The 21421-nt window shown below is 50.8% G+C and overlaps 7 protein-coding genes across 7 annotated transcripts; 2 read left to right on the plus strand and 5 right to left on the minus strand.

The window, feature by feature from the left end:
- Positions 1-1175: 1175 nt before the first annotated feature.
- On the minus strand, positions 1176-2151 carry BDW70DRAFT_77913 (uncharacterized protein). Its single transcript, XM_073744836.1, has one exon. It carries the CDS (start codon positions 1993-1995, stop codon positions 1423-1425), a length of 573 nt encoding a protein of 190 aa, XP_073594546.1. The 5' UTR covers positions 1996-2151; the 3' UTR covers positions 1176-1422.
- On the minus strand, positions 2152-3751 carry BDW70DRAFT_78021 (uncharacterized protein). Its single transcript, XM_073744837.1, has 3 exons — positions 3198-3751; positions 2579-3083; positions 2152-2525 (listed from the first exon to the last, which is right to left on the minus strand). The coding sequence occupies exons 1-3, from the start codon at positions 3583-3585 to the stop codon at positions 2309-2311; spliced, it is 1110 nt and encodes a 369-aa protein (XP_073594547.1). The 5' UTR covers positions 3586-3751; the 3' UTR covers positions 2152-2308.
- A 2828-nt stretch (positions 3752-6579) lies between these two features.
- BDW70DRAFT_161438 (uncharacterized protein) lies at positions 6580-7401 on the minus strand (the record flags this gene model as incomplete). Its single annotated transcript, XM_073740978.1, has 2 exons — positions 6580-6973; positions 7070-7401. The coding sequence occupies 2 exons, from the start codon at positions 7399-7401 to the stop codon at positions 6580-6582; spliced, it is 726 nt and encodes a 241-aa protein (XP_073594548.1).
- Positions 7402-10517: 3116 nt separating this feature from the next.
- On the minus strand, positions 10518-12347 carry BDW70DRAFT_169245 (putative MFS monocarboxylate transporter; the record flags this gene model as incomplete). Its single annotated transcript, XM_073742637.1, has 7 exons — positions 12137-12347; positions 12007-12082; positions 11907-11955; positions 11726-11840; positions 11397-11665; positions 10824-11185; positions 10518-10611 (listed from the first exon to the last, which is right to left on the minus strand). The coding sequence occupies exons 1-7, from the start codon at positions 12336-12338 to the stop codon at positions 10518-10520; spliced, it is 1167 nt and encodes a 388-aa protein (XP_073594549.1). The 5' UTR covers positions 12339-12347.
- A 2596-nt stretch (positions 12348-14943) lies between these two features.
- Positions 14944-15669, plus strand: BDW70DRAFT_139431 (uncharacterized protein). Its single transcript, XM_073737388.1, has 2 exons — positions 14944-15116; positions 15172-15669. Exons 1-2 carry the CDS (start codon positions 14979-14981, stop codon positions 15349-15351), a joined length of 318 nt encoding a protein of 105 aa, XP_073594550.1. The 5' UTR covers positions 14944-14978; the 3' UTR covers positions 15352-15669.
- Positions 15541-17597, plus strand: BDW70DRAFT_78109 (uncharacterized protein). Its single transcript, XM_073744839.1, has one exon. The coding sequence runs from the start codon at positions 15921-15923 to the stop codon at positions 17235-17237; it is 1317 nt and encodes a 438-aa protein (XP_073594551.1). The 5' UTR covers positions 15541-15920; the 3' UTR covers positions 17238-17597.
- Positions 17598-18552: 955 nt separating this feature from the next.
- Positions 18553-20769, minus strand: BDW70DRAFT_151458 (uncharacterized protein; the record flags this gene model as incomplete). Its single annotated transcript, XM_073739295.1, has 1 exon — positions 18553-20769. The coding sequence occupies one exon, from the start codon at positions 20767-20769 to the stop codon at positions 18553-18555; it is 2217 nt and encodes a 738-aa protein (XP_073594552.1).
- Positions 20770-21421: the final 652 nt, after the last annotated feature.

Raw genomic sequence — 21421 nt, forward strand, 5'->3', positions numbered from 1 at the left:
CAATAATAAATAAAATAAGGTCAAGGAGGGGCAGGGAGACAAGGAATTAATTGAGGCGGAAGAGCATGCGATTGCTGGGAGGAATGGGAGAAAGCGAGGGGGAGGAACATGGAATTGGTGACGGAGAGCACAACCGCAGAGGGCAGAGAGAGTGGCGCAGGGTGTTTGTTCTAACGGGGCAACGAAGGAGGAATGCAGAGAGCGAACAGCACGGGCAGAGACAGGAGCCACGTCGGTCCTTTGTTTAGGCATTACTGATCTACTCAGAGTACCCAAGGCCCTGGATGGAACCAATAAGGGTCACAAGCAACGCATAGCAAAACATAAGCTTATCACCGCAAGTATACTATGGGTATCAGTCAGTATAATCATCTACCACTTTATCACTGACTTGTGTTGAGTAGCAGTGGTTGTAATACTGCGAGTAGACTGACTGCCAGGTAGTGGACTGCGCATTCCGCAACACAGGGACGAGAGTTCGCCCACCATCCTCCATCCTTCCATCATGGTTCTCTCCATCACCCCACAAGCCGGGGTTTTATACTACAGGATACAAACCGCTCAGCCTTCAAGCCTGCCGTCTGGTCCAGAACTCGCCTGAAAATTCCCGCCTCACCCGGCTGACCGTCCGAGACATTCGTCATCCTTTACAGCCAGAATCGCGGGGCATTTCGGAGAGCGAGGGTTGCCTGATGCACGCCTCTCTTGCCAGTCCAACCCGACCCGAACCAAACAGTCGCTGCAGGGAGCGATCTTGTGCCTGTCTTTCGCATAATCCAGCCGTTCCAGACGTTTCACATGCAGCAACATCCCCAGATCGGGGCAGACTAAAAGCGGGCAGGCTTATGAGAGGCGCTCGCTTTTCAAAGGCCGCGCCGAGCGAAGCGCCGGAGGAAAGGTATATACTCGGGCCAGTCGTCTTGAGCATTGGGGACGGCTTCGTTTGATCGATGCCTGATTGCCTAGCGTTGCTATTCCCAAGCCCAATTTCTCCGGAATCGCCAATGAATCGCCATTGACCGGTCCGAATTCAACCACACGCCTACGGAGTACGAAGCACGGTTACTCAGATATCTATTCCAAGACTTTCCACTTTAATGCTACGGTGTTTGCCACGGCCCACAGTCCCGCGAACCACTGGGCTCTTCGCACTCACAAGGTACAGCCAGCAGCGGTCCAGCAAGTTCGGAACCGGTCGATCCATCAAGGAGATCAGCCCTCGCTGTCTAGTACCGGCACCCCGCCATCGATCATCGATCAGATATACTTGTTTACCCTCCTAGCCGCTCAGAAAATCCTTGATTCCCCATGGGCTAGACTAAGTGGTCGACCGGTGTCCAGCTGCTAGCGAGCAATATCACGGTGCCTCATGATTCAATGATGCCTGATGATTCAACGATGCCCTCACTCTGCTCTCTGCGTTCAATCAGGCCAGGCTTGAGGGCATCCGTGCATCCCGGGTAGAAGCTTATTAGTCAGGCTATCTATTTCGTCTGCAAAAAGCTGCATCTTACCCCACGAGTGACGAGCGATCGGGAGAAGGGACAAATCGAGTCGTGATTTTGATCTTCGCCAAAAAGTCAACAGTTGCCCCCACAGAACACGGGAGTAGTACAGTGCCGGGTCGAGATATGTCGTACCGTGACTACAAGAATGTACTCGACTTACCTGATCACTCGATATGGACAGATAAGCCGGTACTCGGCGCTCGGAAAAGAAGGTACTACGCATGGTTCGCTTTGGACCCTGTCTCCTTGCCAACCGTCGAACCTGTCGAACCGCAGTGATGGGGCCCCTGGTGACGTCGAGAATGCGAATCGCTTTGGCCTCCTGGAGGTCTACAAGGGGGCAAAAAGGAAAAGAAAAATCACTGGAGTCCCTGATCTTGGAATAGATTGAAAGTGATTGGGCTTGGCCTGACGGAACCATTGGGTACGTCGGCGTCCAAGAAGAATTAATCATCCAGGGAGATCTTCTGTAGGTACCATCGAACATCCTCGTAGCGATATTGAATAATGCAGGTAAGGCGCTTGATGATGTCAATCGACATTCGCATCCCTTGCATTTACTACTTACCTATTCCGATGCCGAGCTCTCTGTGGCAAGGAACATTGAGTCCGAGATTTACTTGGTTCGGTTTACTTTCTCACTGAGAAACGGAGGTTTATTTGATTGAGGTATCAATGACCTTATCTCTCTGATTCAAGCCATGAGGCTGGAGTTCTAAATTGGCCAGATCCAAACCGTCTTAAGTATATAATAAACTACATGTATGTACTAGCCAGTCGTATATGCCCCTCAAGGCGAATCACACCTGCGACCACAGGGGCCGAGGGAGTTTCTCGCCTGGCTGAATCAGGACTTTCTCACGGCACCTTGACGGCGGCTGAGATAACAAGCCCGCGCGCGACCCTGGAGACGGTGGGTAAAAACCAACATAGGCTTCCCGTCGAGCGGGGCTTCCGACGGTAACGGACCATGTGTGGAGACCGTAATAAGAAGCAATTGAGTGGACAAGCCAGCGACTGACTACAGTTAGTATGGCCTTTTGGGCTTTTACAACTATGCAGCGACCTACCCAAACCCAGCAGCACGGTCATCAACAAGACTCTCAAACACCATCTTCTCCCCGTCGCGCTCATTATGGGAACTCATCGTCTCGCGCATACTCTGCAGCTTCTTCCTGCGGTCAGGAGAGTCGTGCATTTGTCCATTCCGGCCGACGAAGACGACTTCATCTTCAGAGTCTTCCTCTGACGATGACGGCGCATCCGCAAGACCGTCCTTCTGGCGCACCAGTTGTCTTTCGTTCCACCGTTCAATGAACTGCCGAATGTCCTCTTCCAAATCCTGGAGCATACCACGTGCAGCACGAGCATGCTTCAGCTTCAAACGAAGTTCCTTCGGAATGTGGTGTCTTTCGGTCTTCGCATCGCCTGGAGAACGTCGTTCAATGTGCGCGTAATGCTTATCCCACAAGGGCGCGAGGAAGTACGGCATAGGTTCATGACGGGTATGGGTGGGCTGCGGCATCCAATCATTAGGGGATGGAGGCTCTGCCCAGGGGTTATGCAAAAGACGATCTTTGAACAAAGCAGTCGTGTCAGTCATCCACCCGCGATATAGGCGGTGATACATGGATCAAGACGAGAGCAGCAGATCGCCCTAACTGCACCATCCTCACCCAAAAAACATACCGTTCTCCCAGCGTTGCCTCCGGCGACTGCCATCCTTGCCCTTCAGCAAAGCTTCTCGTCTTTTCAGACTGTCACGGCGGAGTGGTTCACGACGTCGGAAGCTAACCGCCGGTATCTTTCGGGCCTCCTCGGTGCCTTGGCCCAGAATCTTGACTCTGCGCGCAGCGCCTTCTGCAGCCGGAACAGGGTCATCAAGGGGAATCGAGAGGGAGACAGTCGTCCCGTGCAAGGTGGCGTTTCCTGCGCTCGTGGGCGCCGAATCTGTGATTGTCAGATCCTCTAAAGACGCAGCAGCCTGCTCCGTCCAAGCCGAGATTGCCTGGGCTTGCTGTGGAGACAATGGCCCTCTACTGTCCCTTTGCGACGGAAAACTAGGGTGGATAGCCATGCTGAAGAACCCGGGAAGATGGTCAATGGCAATAAATGTGAAGCGGTACCGAGCCGAAAAGATAGCAATCGCGGGAGAAGCGTCGCACGATCAATCCCGTCCTCTGGGATTAGCTAATAAGGCGTCGTTTGCGTGATAGGAAGAGGGAGCCCCAAGACGAGAACGAGCGGGGACGAAGCGCGACAGATAAGTGATACCGCGAGAGCGCGTCGGGGCGCGGATTAACTTGTTCCGGCTTCCCCCAGTAAGCACGAAAAAAAATCCACTCGTTGACTCACAATGCTAGATTACGTCCACTGATTGGTCTGCTCCTCATCATTGCCCGTATCACGGCTAGCGATGCCTGGTCGATCCGAAAATGACTCGATGGTTTTCCGATGATTCGTTTCTGCCCATGGGATCTGCGTCCTTGGTCCAGCTGTAGCTCGGACGCCATTCTGCCCTGCTTGAGGCACGGGGTAGATCCCAACGGTCTTGATTGGTATGTCCCCATGTCCCGACGTCATTGGTACGTCTACACTAAGTTCAGTTTATCTCTACAAGGAGTATTACTATTGATACGCATACCCGAATAATGAAGACGTTAGTAAGGTTAATCGTGCAACCCAAGTCGTTGTTCTTCGTATTCCGAGCAGCATCATCCGCGCGCCTGGAAGGATAGATAAGCGGCCAAGACATGCCAACAATTCCGACGGAGATATTATCAACTCTTTCGCGGAGCATGCAATTTCACTAAGTACCCAAAGATAGCAGGGTCCCGGCGCAAGCATCTATCGAAGAACATGACAATGCCCCTGGCTCTCTGCGAGATAATGTCCAAGGGGCAAGGACCTTGAGGTACCACGCGAACTAGTAGGCAGTTCAGACATGCTTATCATGCCTTTCTCGGTCATCACCCCCAGATAGCCCGCTCTAGACTTTCTGGCCAAGCTTGAAAGTGATCTCCAAGATTTGGTTCTCAAAGGAGCAGATGGCCAGGCTCGGGACATGGTTAGGCTTACCTACTATGTTATTACGGCTCTGACCTGTTCAACGTATTTCTTCATGCTCGCAAGACAAGGCTGTGGCCGCCATCACCGACTAACCCTTTAACCATGGTCGAACGACTTGGCGACTTGGTATACTCCTCCGGATTTCCTGATCACTTCGGAGCCATGGTTATAATAGATAGACGCAGACAGCGTGACGTATATGGGATCATTACTACCTGCCCTGATATGCTGAAGTAGAAACACGGTTCTTGATTCCGAGACTAGTAGCAAGGGCCTGGCTCCATGGCAATATATTCTCGCATCTGCATCTTTAGGCCAATTCTACAGCACCCTATTATTTTGCAGCACTACTGATATTGGGCCCACATTTTAGAATGTAAGTCGGCCGTTCTGATACAGTGATCACAGAAAAACCCGCAGTACTTCCAAAAGATGGCCATCTTCGTGTACGACGAATTCGGAATTCTGGTATCAACGACTAGTAAAGAAAGGACCCTTAAAAGATAGCCCCCAAAAACGAAGGAAGGAAGAACAGAACTCTGATCTACAAGATTCTTACTATTACATGCTATCCTATTCATATTCATACCAACTAGTTTTGTGTTGATGAGTCTGGATGTGAGGCCCTAAGAGGACAAGTTGGTCTCCATTAGAGGTGGCACCAGCCCAGGCGGCCAGGTTCAATCAAAGCTCTCTTGTCAGATACTACCTGCCTTCGCCTAAGACCATATGCATCTTTCAGTGGTTCGCTGACTCAACAGTTGCGTTAACGATAACTATATTGGAGGATTTTATAGGGCAGTTTCTTCAAAGAAAAGCATCTTGGCTGAGGAGCGGGTGATAGAGGTTTCGACTCCCACATAATGCTGTATTATTCAATTTGGTCAAGTACTGCTTCGGATTATGTCCTGCACCACCAAGAATATCGGCAGGCTGGGTCTAGATTTGACTTGTTTTCAGCTTCTTCATCCAGGTCTAAAATCGTTTCCAGGTGGGTGGCCACTCTACACAGTACTGACGTTCTTAGAAGCCTTGTCACCCACAGAAATACTGCTAGGATATATATAAGCCTTGGTAGATTATAGGCCAATCAGTTGTTGCTAGATTGGGACATAAAGACCGTGGTAGTGATAGACTGGTAGCTGCCAGCTGCGCGAGTAGGCAGTAGTAGGTGGTAGGAATATTCGTACCCGCTCTTTAAAAAGGGTTTTTAAATCCGGGGCAGGCTGTGACGGCCAAATTGGATGGAAATAGTAATAGTGCTATCAGGAGAATTGGTTGGGCTGGTGTGCTGGACAAGCGCTTCAGAATGATAGTAAAATCGAGTTCGATTCCCACCAAGATAGGGTTCGGAATGCGCGCCGTGGAGTTGGTTCTGCCCCTAGGCCAAGGTAGTTGTCTACTGAGGACTACAGAACCCTTCCAGGGTCAAGATCGAGATCGAAGAGACCTATTAAAAAAAGAAATTGAAATCTTCATTCTAAGTGGATGAGACCCCCTGGGTATTTCGATATCCGTTAGAGTTATTTAACCGTGTTGAGTTTGGACTAGATTAAGTTGGATACCGCCATACGAATAAGTATAGGAATATGAACAGAGATATGCAGGTGAGTCTAACATTCGAGAAACTGCAGCATTCTCTTTTCTACCTGTATGGCTATTTATTTCCTATATCGAGAAAAGTCTAGCGCCTCTGAGGTGACTTGCTCACCCTTCTTCACCACCTCTATCCCATTACTCCATTCACTTGTTCGTTCAATATGTAAGAAAGGAGCAACCAATGCCCGAGACCATCACTTACTACAAGTACGTCATCTCTCGCGAGGGGTGACATTGGCTCGAAGTTGGTTGCTTCTTTCTCCGCTGCCCTACATAGTCCTTCCTAATCCAGCATGCCTCTCTGATGGGGCAAGAATCGACAAGAATCGTGCTTCTCTTGAGTGATACAGTGGTAACAAGTAATATTTGCCAGATAAGAAAAGTAAACAGACTCGACTTGCACTCACACCAGCTCTTTAGACACTGGAGTACAGGCGAATCCCAAAAAGACAAACCGACCTCTCAAGCCCCCCTCTCTCTTCTGACCCTCCAAGCACCTCCCCACCTCCTCAACACCCAAAAACCAACAACCAAGCCCGCTCCCCCATCCAAGCGCAAGCATCGTGCACAGCCACACGCGGCCAACCGCCTCAGACAGGGGTTGCAGGGCCGCAATCGCCGCAGCTGAGAGCGCACATCGCGTGATGTTATTCGCCGCCGCTGCGGTACCGGGACGCCCGGGGAAGATATTCACGAGCAGCGCGCTGAAAGTTTGCAAGATGATTGTGCATTTTGCGCCAATTAAGTCTTGCAAGATCAGAGGGATGCTTGGGTGGGCGTGGTGCTCTATGGCCCAGCTGTAGCCAATTAGGATGAAGGTGGTGACAGTGAGGATGGTGTATGAGCCCCGGGATCAAGCAGTTTCATAGGCAAAGAAGGTTCTGAGTTCTTACTCTGCGTTTGTATTTGCACTTGTACTTGCAGCCGCAGATGTATTTGTTGTTGTGCTAGGTGCGAGACCGTGTTGTAGGTCTGTGTGCTTATAGTTCCAATCCATGAGACGGCCGGCAACGAGACCACCGAGAATGACGCCGAACCCGCCCGGAAGGTAGCAGAGGCCGACGATTAGATCGTTGTAGCCGTAGACGTCTTTCCGTATATCGAGGGGATGAAGGTTTGGATGCAGTACCAGACTGCGTAGGGGGATGCAGCCACCCACAGAATCAGGAATGTGTCCTGGTAAAAGATGATCCTCACAGAGGAAAAGGGGGTTTGGATGGTCCATTGCTTTTGCCTGTTTTCCCAACGTTGATATTATCGTGGTCTTCTTCTAATACCGCCTTCTCGCCTCACCTGAAATCTGGTAATTCCTCTTATACAGAATATTCCACCACGTCCTCCAGAGATTTAGCGCAGGAACAGCTCCGTTACCAACCACCACCCTTGCAGTCTTTGGCAGCGTCCAGTCGATAAGCAAAAGCGACGACCCGCCAAATATCAGCAACGCCCAAAAGCACCACAACGGATTCTCCGAAGCCAGTATCGCGCCTCCCCCGACAACCGTCCCAACACAAGGTCCCAGATTAGTGGATGCAAGCATGGGACCTAGAATCCTTAACTGATCAACAAAGACACAATTTACCCCTACTCCTTTTACATTGGGGAATACAGTACACATCAAAGATGACTGATGCTTCTAATTGGGATCAGGAGGTTGCAGTCCCGGCAAACGTGATCTCTCTGTCGATGACCATGTTTTAGCAAGTAAGGCAATGCTTCATCAATTTCTCTCTCCTAACACTCTTGCTTCTTCTCTGTATTCAGAAGCCATGCTTGCAACGATTAAGTCTGTATAGAGCTACTAGCCGGCTTAACCGTAGGCGGCATCTACCCCCACGGAGCGTCCTACTGGGCCCGTACGGCAAAATTTAAAGCAACAACCGCCCAAAACAACGCAGTCTCCTTCTTCCTCAAGTATCCCAAGGCGACAACGGCAAAGGCATGATGCGCGGCGAATTTCACTCCATGGCAGCCCTGCACAGCGCCCTGCCTGAACTCGTCCCGAAACCGATCGCATAGGGCACATATAATGACCCGGAAACTCACTGTTTCCTCTGCCACTTCCACACCATGGCCGGCAATATCCCCGATATCGCGGACTTCCCAGCTATGGTGGTGCAGCTGCATAAGAATGGATATCGCTGAATGGCAAGTTTGGCTTCCTTATGACGACTTATCAGGGGAGGCTTGCGCAGGATACTACGGAGTGCGATACCTGGGAAGAGTCATTCTCGAGGGTATAAAGCATTTTTTAAAGGTCGAGGAGGAAGCGCAAGGGCCAGACGAGGACAAGACGGAGCTGCGGAGGGGAATCATGGAGACAGTGATTGTGAGACATCTACGGCCGCTGGAAACAGACGGGAGAAAAGTCATTTCTCGGTTAGTTCACGGGAATCTATGGGGTGGAAATATGCTGCCTCGAATGTCTACTGCAGCGCTACGCTAATTTGTTCTGCTTTATTCTGCACTGAAGATGAGCTAGCACCCTGGAGACAAAGACATAGAATCGGCAAGCCATACGTGACTGAATATCTCAGGCATTTCCCAATGTCTGAGCCGGTGGCTGACTTCGACAATCGCAACGCCTGTATTGCCTGTTAGTACATGCCCATATCCTTCTGAATATGAACCAGCGGAACAGTAAAAGAGCATTACAGGAGGTTTAATCTACGCTCTTCCGCGCTATACCCAGGGGATCTTCATTTCAGGAATCTGTAAGCTCCCTATGTCGTACAGTCCTACTAGATCCACAGTACTGATCGGCCACGATTAAGCGTGAAAGAAGAGATGCGAGAGCTTGTCGAGAAGTTCTGTTAGGGTATCCCGCAGCGGTAGGTAGGTAGCTTGTTGAGGCAAAGATGTACCTAGGATTCAGCTATATTTGGCGGATCAAGATCAAGCTGATTAGATGGATGGATGTATTGAGTCTGGCCCCTGTACCTAAGGCTGGGGCGGGAGGCGAAGCTCTCCCCACCAGCAGTTAGGGCTTATAACGGCGGGTGCGTGGGGGACTCCTACAAAAATACCCAACAAAGACAGCAAATAACTGTAACCATTTAATCCAGGTAATAGCCAGCAGCAACCCATGGCCCTAATAGATTGTGGAAATGGTACCGGCAGAGCCCTCACACCTGAGCACTTCTTCTCCCATGGCTCCACCGCCATGCTGGGAGAGGAGTTGTAATCAGCCAACTACTAGAAACAGTGCGGCGATGCAGCGCTGGCCAACCAGATCAAGCATGTCGTAATTATGGTATATCCCTGTCTCAGCTTTTAAGCCTGCAGCCTTCACGCATACCCGGGTAAGCAAGACTGGCAGGGCGGCTTTGAGAGACAGAGACAGGCACTTATAGGCGTCCCTACTCTGAAAGGAGATACCTACTAGAATAGAAGCGCGAGGGAATTGGTGTTCAAGGGGAGACAACAGGCGTGCAAAAGAAGAACCACTATCTCTTTGAGTCTACATTCCCAGTCCCGTCAACATTCTATCTCCCCTAGGTCTGGTAATCGTGAGCTTTTATACTATAATTTCAAACCACCACTAACCAGACACAGACCCTCTTTTGCATGCGTCGTCTTCAACGCGAAGCAAAGCGCGCACGCTTTGCAAGCATCATTCACAATAATTTTCATTATCCTGTTGCTGGCGGCATACATCTTGCAACCTTTACGCTTTGGTTTCTGCGCGAGGACTGGGCCAAGCGGGTCATTGACGCTTGGAAACTGGCGAACGCAAGCTCAAGTGCGAAGCGAATCGGGCGAATCAGGATCAAGTATCGAGATTCCCGGATTAGTTGCGGAGGAGGAGGGCACTGGAGACGTCTTGATGAGGACTCTCTGCGTTTGGCTATAGGACAATGATTTTACGGATATATGAGCATGACCCAAAACCGACCGGATGATATATCTACCCCTGACAAGCGGCAACTCGAATTATTCTGAGAATGTATAGAGTAAGGAAAGCTGTACTCACTCATGTAGGGTAGTGCGTGCTGAGTACCCGCTCTGATCGACGCGTAGCCAAAGATCAAGCCACTTTATATTTCAGGTAATACCTCGTCCGACAGTGCCTCCTTACTCTACGGCGACGAAGCCAAAACGTCACGAGCCCCGTCACAGTCAAGGGAATCGTAATGGCAAAGTACAGCCAAACATTGGGCGTATCATGCCACCATGCACCTCTTTTCTCGGGGTCGAAGAAGGTCATGCTGAAGAAGCCCTAGGACTACTGCTTAGACTAGAAACTGTGAACATGGCAAGAGGCTCATGCGCATACCGAAACAAACGTCCCAAAGAAAAACGATGGAGAGAAATCCCACCGTCCACTAGATATGCTTCCCGTCACTCCGGCTTTCCTAGAGCAAAGACCTTCCTTCGCGGAGTTGCTGTGCGTTGACGGTGTTGTATGCCTGCTGGCGTGAATACACGTGGATTACTGTAGTGTAGTGGGTGTGTTAGGGCCCTGGGCTTGATATTACGCGCAAGCAAGGCCCAATGCTCGATCCGTGAAATAAAACACTTGTCTTCGCAGTAGAGCTCCGCGCTCTGCACCATTTTGCGCGAGCAGCTCTTTGCTGCCTCTTCAATCAATCACTTCCTTGGGCAAAATCACACTTTAGCAAAGACATCCCATGCAGCAAGGGCCACCTCACAACAGCAAAAAGTGCCGTCCCAGTCAGCATAGCCACGCCCGCAAAGATCTGCAACCCAACAAACGCACCTCCATTCCGCGCCTCAAGCGCGCCGCCAATTGGACTGGCCACCAGCGCCGCAATCGCAACAATCAACCACAGGGTGCCCGACCGCACCCCAACTTCCCTGATATCACTGATTTGCGCTGCCAGTGGTGGGTTAAGAGAGATAAACGCCCCCGAGGCGAACCCGTACAGCGCCGAGAAAACAATAATGGGCGCATTCCCCATCCCCGGTAACCACAGCGCCAGCACGATAATCCCTGCAAAAGCACACATGACAATCATCGTGTTCAGCCTGCCGAGCTTGTCCGCGGCCTATTCCGGGGATGATGCGGCCGAAGAGACTGGCGCCGTTGAGGATCGGGATGAGATACCCGGCCAGCGCAGCGGGCATTCCTTCGTGTTCCGCCTGCACGATGATGTAATTGAAGGGTAGGTACATGCCCAGGTAGAATAGCGCGCAATCCGCGCTGAGCATCAGGAAGCGAAGTTATTTCAGTGGCCGGATGTGCTCCATGATGGAGACGGGCTTCGGGGTCGGTGGTAGGCGTGAGGTCACAGTGGGTAGAGCGATTAGGAGCAGAGCGAGGCTGATGAAGGTGCAGATGCGAATGGCCCAGCCGAATCGAAGCGAGGACAAGAGATATTCCAAGCAGATGGGCATCACGACGCCGCCGATACTGGTGCCGGTGAGCAGGAGTCCAAATGCAAAGGCGCGTTTCTTTTGAAACCAGGTGCTGGCTGTGCTGAGGGACGCAGTAAACAGAGCAGCATCGCCGATTAATGTGCGCACGCCTGGATATGCTTGATATGCCACATGAATGGATAACAGTGCCTAAGGGAGCTGGAGAATACCCTGGGACAGAATGAACTGGTAATACTGGGTGGAGATGCTGCACATCATCATTCCAAAGAGGTGGAAAAAGACCCCGGAGTAAACAAGCAGCTTGGGGCCATAGTTGTCATACAACTGGAGCTGTTCAGCGATGCCTGATATCCATCATAATATTGAGGAATCAAGTCCTCAAGCACTCACTTTGCCGGCCACAATGCCTCCTCCGAACAGAACGAACGTCTGGATCGAGCTGGGAGAGCATCAGCAACTAATCGAATAGGTACGCACTAGACCACTTTACGAGATCCAAGAGACCTGGAAAGCCGAGTGATGCTTGAGTTGGTGTTCTTGATAGTAGTCCTGAAACACACCAAACGCTATATAGACGAGTCAGCCACCATCGGTCCACCAAATAGCCACACTCTACTCACCATTCGCCCATCCAAACATAGAGAAAAAGATACACCATCCCCCGACAACATTCAACCATGCCTTTGTACGTCCATCAGGAAAGTTGGGCGCGTCATTTATTGGTTTCTCGCTGGGTGACTCGTAACCATTACTGGTAATCTCCGTCGGCTCGTCAACACTTCTCTGTTCATCTGATTCGCCAGTCGATTGGAGAAAGCTCATGGTTAAGGAAGAGGATTTCACAAGAACCTGTCTAAGAGAAGTAAAGACCTAGAAGGAACTTTGCCTAGACGAAGGCGTTGCCTTTTAACTGTGCCTGTAACGCACGCTATGTATCCCTACGAGAGGAGCCAGGACCCAATACTAGCATGGTTTGATTGCTTTTTTGTGGTTTTGATTTCTCAGCCATTGTCCTCTGCAATCCATTTGTCAGCCAGTTAGTCAAACATGTCTGCGAGCCGGCATAAATTCCTCCGGTACAGCGGGCACGCCCCTGTTTGTCGTTATCTTTGACACTAAACCTGAACCAGCTAGTATACAGACTCTCCTGAACTACAGAAATATCTGGATGGCACCTTTGAAAGAGAATTGAAAGAGAATAACCAATGAGAAGGAAGCAACCAAGCACAGGTCTTTTCTTGCACCGCCACTCTGCATACTCTTCTGGATGCATGCAGGTACACCGCCAAATTGGATTTTCCACTAGAGCAGCCTTCAGTTCCCTGCTAGAAATCTGCTAGAAACTTGCTAGAAACTTGCTAGAAACTTGCTAGAGATCTGGAAGAAATCGTGAGATATTTAGACAGAGAGAGAAGGGCTGATTACGCAGTTTGAGCTTGCCGACCCAGTGGTAATATTGACTCAAGTCAGGCGCAATGTGTGCAAGCAGTGGCAATGGATGGCAAGGCGCGTATGGTGTGTAAGAGTGCGCTGTAATCTGTGGTGGGCATAACAAACCACGCTAACTTGTGGTCAGCGACATAGGTGTGGTGTAGATAAGTTATTCTGCCTTTATCGGAACTTCCCGAAGCGGCCGGCCGAAGGAATGTCCGCCCTCGTCCACTCAGAGCGAAGCGGCAGATCTGCCGTATAAACTAAAAGCTTAGATAGCCAAGCAGTCCCGGCCAGAGGGCTCTAGCGGCACATAATACTACTGTACACTGGACTGCGACCCACAGTATAAACCCTATCCACTGTATGTGACCGCTAGTCACATATGACACTATCTTGTTCCGGATGTCGATACCGCAAACTCCGATTCGCCGAATTTTATGGGAGATTTCTGCGATTCCACGGTTTAAGTAACTCAAAAGCTATGTCTTTTCGAGCTGCCGGATTAGGTTAGGTTGCTTATTATCCTTTGTGTAACTAAACTACCATATACAGCTAGATTAAAAGAATCAGACATTCATTCGTATATCTTATTACCAGTTGATATCGGTATTTACGCCTGTTGTGTAGGCTGACGCTCCATAACACACCAATGAATTAATCTATAGAGTATGCATGCCAGGGCGTTTTGTATCGCGCGGCAAGGGTAACGTGGCACCTTGAGCTGGGGTCTGGATCCTGGGTGATGTCATTTCTGGATATCGCACAGTAGTGAGACAAATGAGTCCGGAAGGGTCCTCAGCACGAAGCTATTAGCACGAAGCTATTCCTTCTGCTGGCTTATTGGGGCGCTCTTTGTGGGAGGATTCCGCCTCGGACACGCCGCCCACTGCTTCGCAGTCTTAGTTCTGTCTAAATTTCTCTCGTGGTTGCATCCTATCTACCAGAACGGTGAAGAATGGTGAGAAATACTTCGGCTCGCTGCCCTCCAGTCCCTGGACGGTTTAGCGATGCCACCAGTTCGCATTGATTTACATTGTTATTGGATTGAGGACCTACAATGGTATGGCAGAACTTTTCGCAGTTTCACATGCCTGTAGTAAGCACTAGTCACCAACACTTCCTAAATATACCTGACTGAAGATATTCTGCCAACCAAAATAGAATGTAGATGCCCTGAACAGGCAGGAAGCTATACAGTATCTTTATTATGGGGTGATAGGTAAGGTTAAGCCAGATATCAGGACCATGCTGCGTCAGTTAAAGGATATTAGATATTCACATAACTTATTAGCAGTACCCTTACATCTTATATTCAACTATTTACTGTATTGTGGGTCGACAGCCACAACGGCGCCTTCCTGATGTTCTGCTACCGGTGTATATGCACGGCTAATCTCCGGAGCCCGACACCGAGTGCCACCAGCTATTATGCGCGTACGGACTTACTGCACTTGCTACTCTACTTATCGCACAACCGAGCGATCAGGGATCTAAATGCTCCATCATGACCGTCGTATAATATCAAGAACGCGTGGCCGCCACATTTATAATTAGGTGCAGGAAAAAAAAAATCTAGAAGTCCTTCCCCTAATCTAGTTAGCCTAAAAAGATTTTACCTGAGGAGCAACACTATCTACTGGACCTAATTAAGAAATACTGATGCGAAAAGATATATAAGCTGTCCAGAGCTGTATAAAGCTTAAACAGTTTAATGCCTGTCTTATATACTTTATAGATAGTATTCGATGACAACGTTAGCGGGGCGCCGGAAACGGCCCTCATTGCACCGTCCGCCTGCCGCCCGCCACCGCCTGCCGCTGCCGGGTATGCCATTACCCCTTGCGGTATAGCGCTTACCGCTTCGGGGATCGCGTCACCCGCTCGCCGCTTTTACAGCCTTCGCCTGCCGCCTCAACACGTCCGCTGCATCTATATAAGCCTGACCTCTCCCCGTCGAACGACCACGCACTTTCTCTTTCATCTTCTCCTCCCGGCCTGCCTCGCCCGGTGCACTGCCCCCTTCCCAAGATGCCGTGTTACCCGATGGTTGCCCCTTTCCAACATAGCACCGTCCAATCACCCCTCTTCGCCCCCTCAGCTACGGCGTCACCGACGGGCCATCTGGACGATGGAGAAATTGAGGCCCTGATTACTGTTGCTTTATTGGTTTGTGAGCTGCCAGCTCTGCCCCTGATGCTGTGCCGCTGCTAATTTTCACAAGAAGCCGCATGCGCATTGTCCGCTACCTGATCGGCAACTCTGGAGTTTCTGGCTGATGCGTACGGCCATGCCATCCATCTGGGCTTTTCCTGGGAGCTCCTGGACCCTCAACCATTCTTTGGTTGACTCTGTTATCTCTAATTACAGAAGCCATACTCCCCTTCTTGAACTGGGCTCCTAAAGGCCGATATGAGAAGGGTCAGCTGTGGGTTATCCAACAACCAGGTCTGACTGCAAGCATGTCAGCTGCGCCAGGTTGAACCAGGCTGCGCCCTCCCCTCCACTACTGTCTTTGAAACCCACCAGGATTGCTTCATTTACGTGTCATTGCCTGCTTACTAGCCAATGGCAAAATTACCGCACTCCCTTTCATTTCAGCCTGTTTGACGAGCGAGGCTTCGAGCTGGAATGCCTGGTTATGATTTGCGGAGGACATCAGGTCCCGGCAGTCAGGCGGCGCTCGCGGCTTGAGTTAGACAGGTCAGCAGAGTTGGTTGAGAAACTGACGGCAAGAAAAGCGCCTTGGTGTTTCTACCGACGAGAAGCACGGGATATTAGACTGCCGAGGGACGAAGAGCAAGTATAAAGCAGGGGATCAAGTCTGCAGAGGTTGCTTCTCAGTTTGTTTCTCATGTTGCCTGCACTTTCCCCTCCAGCCCGTACCCTAAATCCTCTTCCCTCCCTCTTCCCTCCCTCTTCCCAATCGCCAGTCTGCTACAATAAGCCCTGAAAGATCCTGATTTCCGCAATATGCTTCCCACATTTCCCATAAACAACTTCAAGCCATGGGCCCCCCCTCCCACAAAACCACTGCACAGAACCCCCAGCATACGCTCCCTAAGAGCTCCAAATTCCCCTCAACCCAAATCCTCTCATGTTCTACCTCCAAGCACTTTGCCACTTCCCAAGCATCACCTTCCGGCGCGGCCGCCAGCCGCAGTCTGCATGAATGTTAGTGCCAGCAGCCAGCCATGTACACCATCCAACTCCCAAACGCAAATACGGGAGATATCGAGACTGGAATCCGAGCAGAGTTCGCGTCCAGAGACATCCGAGTATGATACAGCATCACGAAATTCGGTGCCTCATATTCCAGCTGCAGATCCAAATCATCACTGCAATCCTCAAGACGACACTGAAACCCCGGCCGAGCTGCTCGCCTTTCGGGGAGATTATACGGCGCGTGGTCTCTCCTCTCCGAGTATATCTAGCTCGAATGACAGTATAGAGGAGTTCCTCAGGCTGCCCGAGGCACAGGACAACAACATTCCCATTGATCCAGTAATCCTTGCCGATCTCGAGGGTTGGGAGGATCTTGACCTCCAGCCACATGCCCCCCAAGCCGACAGTCTTATCACCACAGAGAAAGCCTGCCCGTATCCTGACCCTCCGACCATACTCTACAGCCAAATTAACCATTCTCGAGATCCCGACAAAAGGGTTGGTGGTGAGGGTGGTGATACTCAGACAAGTGATCATGACCACCTTCCCACCAACAGCCGTCAGCAAGCGCATCCCTCCCCGCACAGCGCAAGTCCCAAACCTTCCTTCCTTAAAGGTGTCCATGGGAACAACCACGTTGTCAAGCCTAGAAGCAGAAAGCGGAAGATAAATCAATCTGACAGCCGAGATTCCAAGCGACTTCAAGCCCGCTCCACATTACCTCTCAGGGAAGATTCCTTTACTGCCCTTCAATCTCACTTCATGTCTCTACCACTGGATGACCGTTTGCAATTCCTCTCTTGGCTATTCGAAGGTGCTTTATCACGTTGCGTGTCTGATACTTCATCAACAGCATGTGAAGGAGGAGAGGCACGGGTAACCTGTCGCTCGAGTCCCCAGTATGAAATGGAACAAAATCCAGGTGCTTGCTGGAAGGATCAAAGAAGCTCAAGGAACCGTATGCCGTGGTCCAGGGAAGAGGCAGACCTCCTTCTGAGGCTAAGAAAGGAAGAGAAGCGGCCTTGGGCAGAGGTGACGAGGCTATTCTCAGTGGAATTTCCAGGGAGAAGTCCGGGCGCAATCCAGGTGTACTGGAGTACAACCCTTAGCAAGAAAGTGAATTAACACTTTTTAGGGACAATGCTACAATACTATCTTCTGAATCAGTCTGAAACTAGTAGAATACGGCAAGCTCTCTTATTGTCTCATCCACTGATGTCGCAGGTGGCGAAATTACAGACAAGCCCCTCTGCGGACGGAGGAATGACGGCCCGAATATTTGGCGTTTGACTTGTTTGCTTGTTCTGATCTATCTTTCCGAACTGGAGGTCCGTCAACAGCTTGGCCTTCTGCATCTCACGAGCCGCTGCTGCATACTGTACATGAGGCTCTTCAACCAGACAGGTTCCATAAAGAATCTACAGTTTCTTCCCGGCTGTACTGAACGTAAGTCCGTGTCTGTCACCGCAGTCCCGCGCAGTAAATTTCGCTTTTCTGTGTCTGGTGGTGGATTTGGGTAGATCCAACCTCCGGACGCGGAGGCGGATCAATCTCCACCTGCTTATGAATCTCACTGTCTGGATCCAACCCCCAGTAACCCGCAGAGCGCGCCATCGATTCAGGCTGGCGCAATCGCAGCAGAATTATGTCACGGGGAGCGATCCAACACAGGCGCAACACCCTAGGAAAAGAGTCTAACACCCAACCAAACCTCCGATTATACACGCTACAAGCGCTATCCCAAGATTTCGAGGGCGCAACCCTCCAGAAAGGAGGGGGATACTGCCGCGACACCGCCTTTGATGCTGCAAGACCGCGTGCACGAGGAACGATCGTAGCAGTAGTCTAAGCATCTACAGCCATCGCTGGCTCCACGCCTTGATTCCTTCCTCCGCCTCCGCTTCGGGCGTTCGATTCGACCATACAAAGGGGGCTTACGGTCATCTCATTGTTAGCAGTACAAGTAATCCGCTCTTCCTGCATCACCCTGCTTGTTGCTATCAGTCTGGTAGGTGCAGATCCTTGAATCAATCTCTTGCCCAGCAACTCTTTACACCACTTCAGCGCCTCCATCATCGTCGCTCGGGATCCCTGTGATTGAATACGAAGTTACCGGGGTAAATAAAGATGTCTATGGGGAATGTTAGCTAAAGGCGGTAGGCAATTGTCCCATTAATTTATATCTCAGGTCAGCTTGTCCTAGAAATGTGCATGTCCTGGATTCTAATATTCCTGGATAAGGGAATCCAGGAACCAAGCATATGTAGGAATCCTTTTCCCAGAAACAGCCCTGTCCTGGGACAGTTATTTCCATGATATAGATTCCTGGGAAGACTAATCTCACAATATCTTGATTCCTCGGATTTATTGTATTCCACCGCCATCCTGTTGACTTTCTGCGTTGTTCTAGTACTCTAGTACCGTCTCCAGTGGCCTTTACTCACACCAAACGCAATCTTTTCGATTCATGTTCTTCAGTTCCACACCGTAATCGTTTGAGAGAACCTGGCCGCTTGTGCATCAGCTGACGGTCCAATGTGCATCGATGGAAGTCAATGATTAGGGCCCGTCTGAGTTCGGCATTCCACAAGATGTTTTCCGGACGAAGGTCCTGGTGGAAAATACCTAAAGAACGTATTTCCTTGACCGACCGAGAGATTGCACGCTGGATGGTCTTGTCATGGGTTATATGGCCCAAGCTCTCGCCACCCCAGCCCATAAGGAGCATATGACGGATTTCTCCCGCGCCGTGGAGGAAGTAGATTTGGGCCAAATTAATAGCTCCAAGAAAGACTGGAACTGCTGATCCTTGAGCACGCTGGAGGACATGGTAAACCTCTGCTTCGCGGGACACCTCCTTCCAGAGTCTCGAAGTCGTCCCTTTCCCTACAATAGTATATCCAAATGTGGCACAAGTGATCTTGAATGGCGCACCATAAGACCCACAAGGGCCTATTGGAGTGCAGTTATGATCCAGATCTTGATCCAGCTGCGCCTTAAGCTTCTTCACTAGGACTTCTGCGCTGATCAGGTGACGGTTGTCACTTCCGCCGAGTATGTGCAGCTCCATGTTTGGACAGTCAGGGTCAAGTGTACTGCCTTGTAGTAGCCCTAGAAGGCACTTTTGTGTGCAATACTGAGCAGCATGTGGACGAGATTGCCCGCTTTGGTTCCCTTGAGGATCTGTTCGGGGTCCAGACTGTTGAGTTGGAGAGGACGATGTAACCTGGCTAAACGTCCGCTTCCGTCTAGCAGATGCGGCAGGGTCATCCTCAGAACCCGAAGAATCCTCTAGGTGATGCTGGTCGGATGATGGCGCGCAGCGAGAGGCCGCTCGTGTGGTCACTCGACGGCCTTTGGTGGCGGGGGATCCTGCTGGAGACGATGAAGGTAGGTACTCAGAGGTAGTCTGCTCAGGACTAGTGTGATCGGAGCTAGCATGCTCCATGCTCGGGTACTGTGGTAATCCCACCGCTGGGATCTGGGAGCGCTCGCTATCAAAACTCGTGTGCCAAATTGGCAGCTGATCCCGCGCATTATTCCGCCAGGCTTGACCACGACAAGAGGAACGGAAACTCATCAAACAGAGGCATAGAGTCCTCTCTATCCGAGTCCTAGGAGTCCCAAGTCTTCCGACAGTCGTCGTTCCGTAGATACTGGGGTCCCCCAGGTCGTAATAGAGAGTACACGGGTCATCGTAGGGCACCCAGAGCTGCACATCTATCAGGCCGTTTGTTAAATATGAATACTCGAGGCCTTCTTGAATCATCACGTGAAATTCTTGGACAATTGCTGACCCGACCAGCCGCGCGGCGTTATACCTTGCTTTCTTCGGCTCTTCCGTAGGAATAGTATCGGGTTCGACAACTTCTCGCCAGAAATCCATCGGTCGGAGTCCCTCACGCAGGCTCGCCACGGAGAGCTTATGTGGTGGTTTGTATTCAACTGTAGTGAGCAAGGTATTTGTGTTACCATCGACTCGATGGATACAAAATTGGTCAGGTCTAGAGGGTCTGGCGGTTGATGATCGGCTAGCATCTATTCCGTCATCTCCATCCAGAGCATTAGCGTGATTATCGAACCATACTCCGCTGCCTAACTGGAACTCCTCTCGAGCATTGGGTACTTTGCATAACTCAGCGACAATATCATGCACATGGTCTTCAACGGCTAGTCGCTCATAAGTCTCGAGATCCTGTTCGCTGCTGATCGGTCGACGCGCGAATCGTCGGCCATGGTCTTCTAGCGCAACAAGCGGTGTGAATAATTGTTTTGCGTCCTCATCTGTGGGTTGAAGGTAGCGGCAAACAGATTCGTAAATTTCCCGTTGTCTAGCCTCACAGTCCGTCCACGGAAGCAGTCGTATAGGGCAGTATTTTCCGGTAGGAGGGGGGATCTTGCCTGTCGTGGAGCAAGAAGGCGCTTCGGCTCGTAGCGGCCGCCAAAGAAGATCGTGACAATGTCCGATGAACTCACCAAAAGTCGTTGGTCGATTGCGCTCCCTCTCCTGCCACTCTCTTTCCTCTGCCTGCCTCTGGCGTTCCTCTGCCTGCCTCTGGCGTTCCTCTGCCTGCCTCTGGTGTTCCTCTGCCTGCTTCCTTTCCTCTTCTGCCTTGATAAATAGCGCCTTATAGTCCGGAGAGCTGCTTCTACTCATCGTTGCCGTGAAGATGGATGGAAGACCTGATGGCTGCGATGTTTATTAGACTACCTCTGTTATCGCAAGTCAGCGGGGCGGCAGCTCGGCGAAAGTATTTCCCGCTTAATGGGTAGACCGCCTGTACGCGCCTGAAGGCGGACTGTGCCGCGCTGGTGACCATGAAACTCTACAAGTGTTGCTTGGTTAGATAGGCTGGCAAAAAACAGCGCGGAAATAGCGTTGAAAAGAGGGAGTTATAGTGAAAATGGATGGGATTTAGTTGTCCCTGAATCGGTGAGAACTACATACATTTTGAGGACATGAATTTCCCAGAGATTTGCGCAAGAAATTTGGTCCCTTCCCGCGCGCTAATGGACCCACTCACCGCCTCAGCAGAATGGCATCCTGGTAACCCCGCATGGCGCGAGATTGATTCGGGCTGGCGCCAATCACAATAAAACCACGTCACAGGAGCGATCCAACTGTTTCCGCGAGTTGGTTGACACCCACCATTCCAAACTGTCTCAGTCATTTCGCGCCGAGGTTCAGCAAATGATTTATCATGTTGGTCGTCATGCTCAGCACATCCTCTCCACATCTGGGATTCCTCGCGACCCGACCTTTGACCATGACTTCCTGGGCTGGTTTAATGAACACCAAATCTGTCGGG

This window comes from Aspergillus foveolatus, assembly GCF_047715535.1.
Source record: "Aspergillus foveolatus strain CBS 279.81 unplaced genomic scaffold BDW70scaffold_36, whole genome shotgun sequence".
Taxonomy (NCBI): domain Eukaryota; kingdom Fungi; phylum Ascomycota; class Eurotiomycetes; order Eurotiales; family Aspergillaceae; genus Aspergillus; species Aspergillus foveolatus.

Bases quoted from the DNA above. Each gene is read 5' to 3' on its own strand.
- BDW70DRAFT_78109 (XM_073744839.1), top strand. From the start codon at position 15,921: ATGCTTCCCACATTTCCCATAAACAACTTCAAGCCATGGGCCCCCCCT.
- BDW70DRAFT_139431 (XM_073737388.1), top strand. From the start codon at position 14,979: ATGCCGTGTTACCCGATGGTTGCCCCTTTCCAACATAGCACCGTCCAA. The intron at 15,117-15,171 runs GTTTGTGAGCTG...AATTTTCACAAG, and splicing joins TGATTACTGTTGCTTTATTG to AAGCCGCATGCGCATTGTCC.
- BDW70DRAFT_78021 (XM_073744837.1), bottom strand. From the start codon at position 3,585: ATGGCTATCCACCCTAGTTTTCCGTCGCAAAGGGACAGTAGAGGGCCA. The intron at 3,084-3,197 runs GTATGTTTTTTG...CTTTGTTCAAAG, and splicing joins GAGGCAACGCTGGGAGAACG to ATCGTCTTTTGCATAACCCC. The intron at 2,526-2,578 runs GTAGGTCGCTGC...AACTGTAGTCAG, and splicing joins GACCGTGCTGCTGGGTTTGG to TCGCTGGCTTGTCCACTCAA.
- BDW70DRAFT_77913 (XM_073744836.1), bottom strand. From the start codon at position 1,995: ATGTTCGATGGTACCTACAGAAGATCTCCCTGGATGATTAATTCTTCT.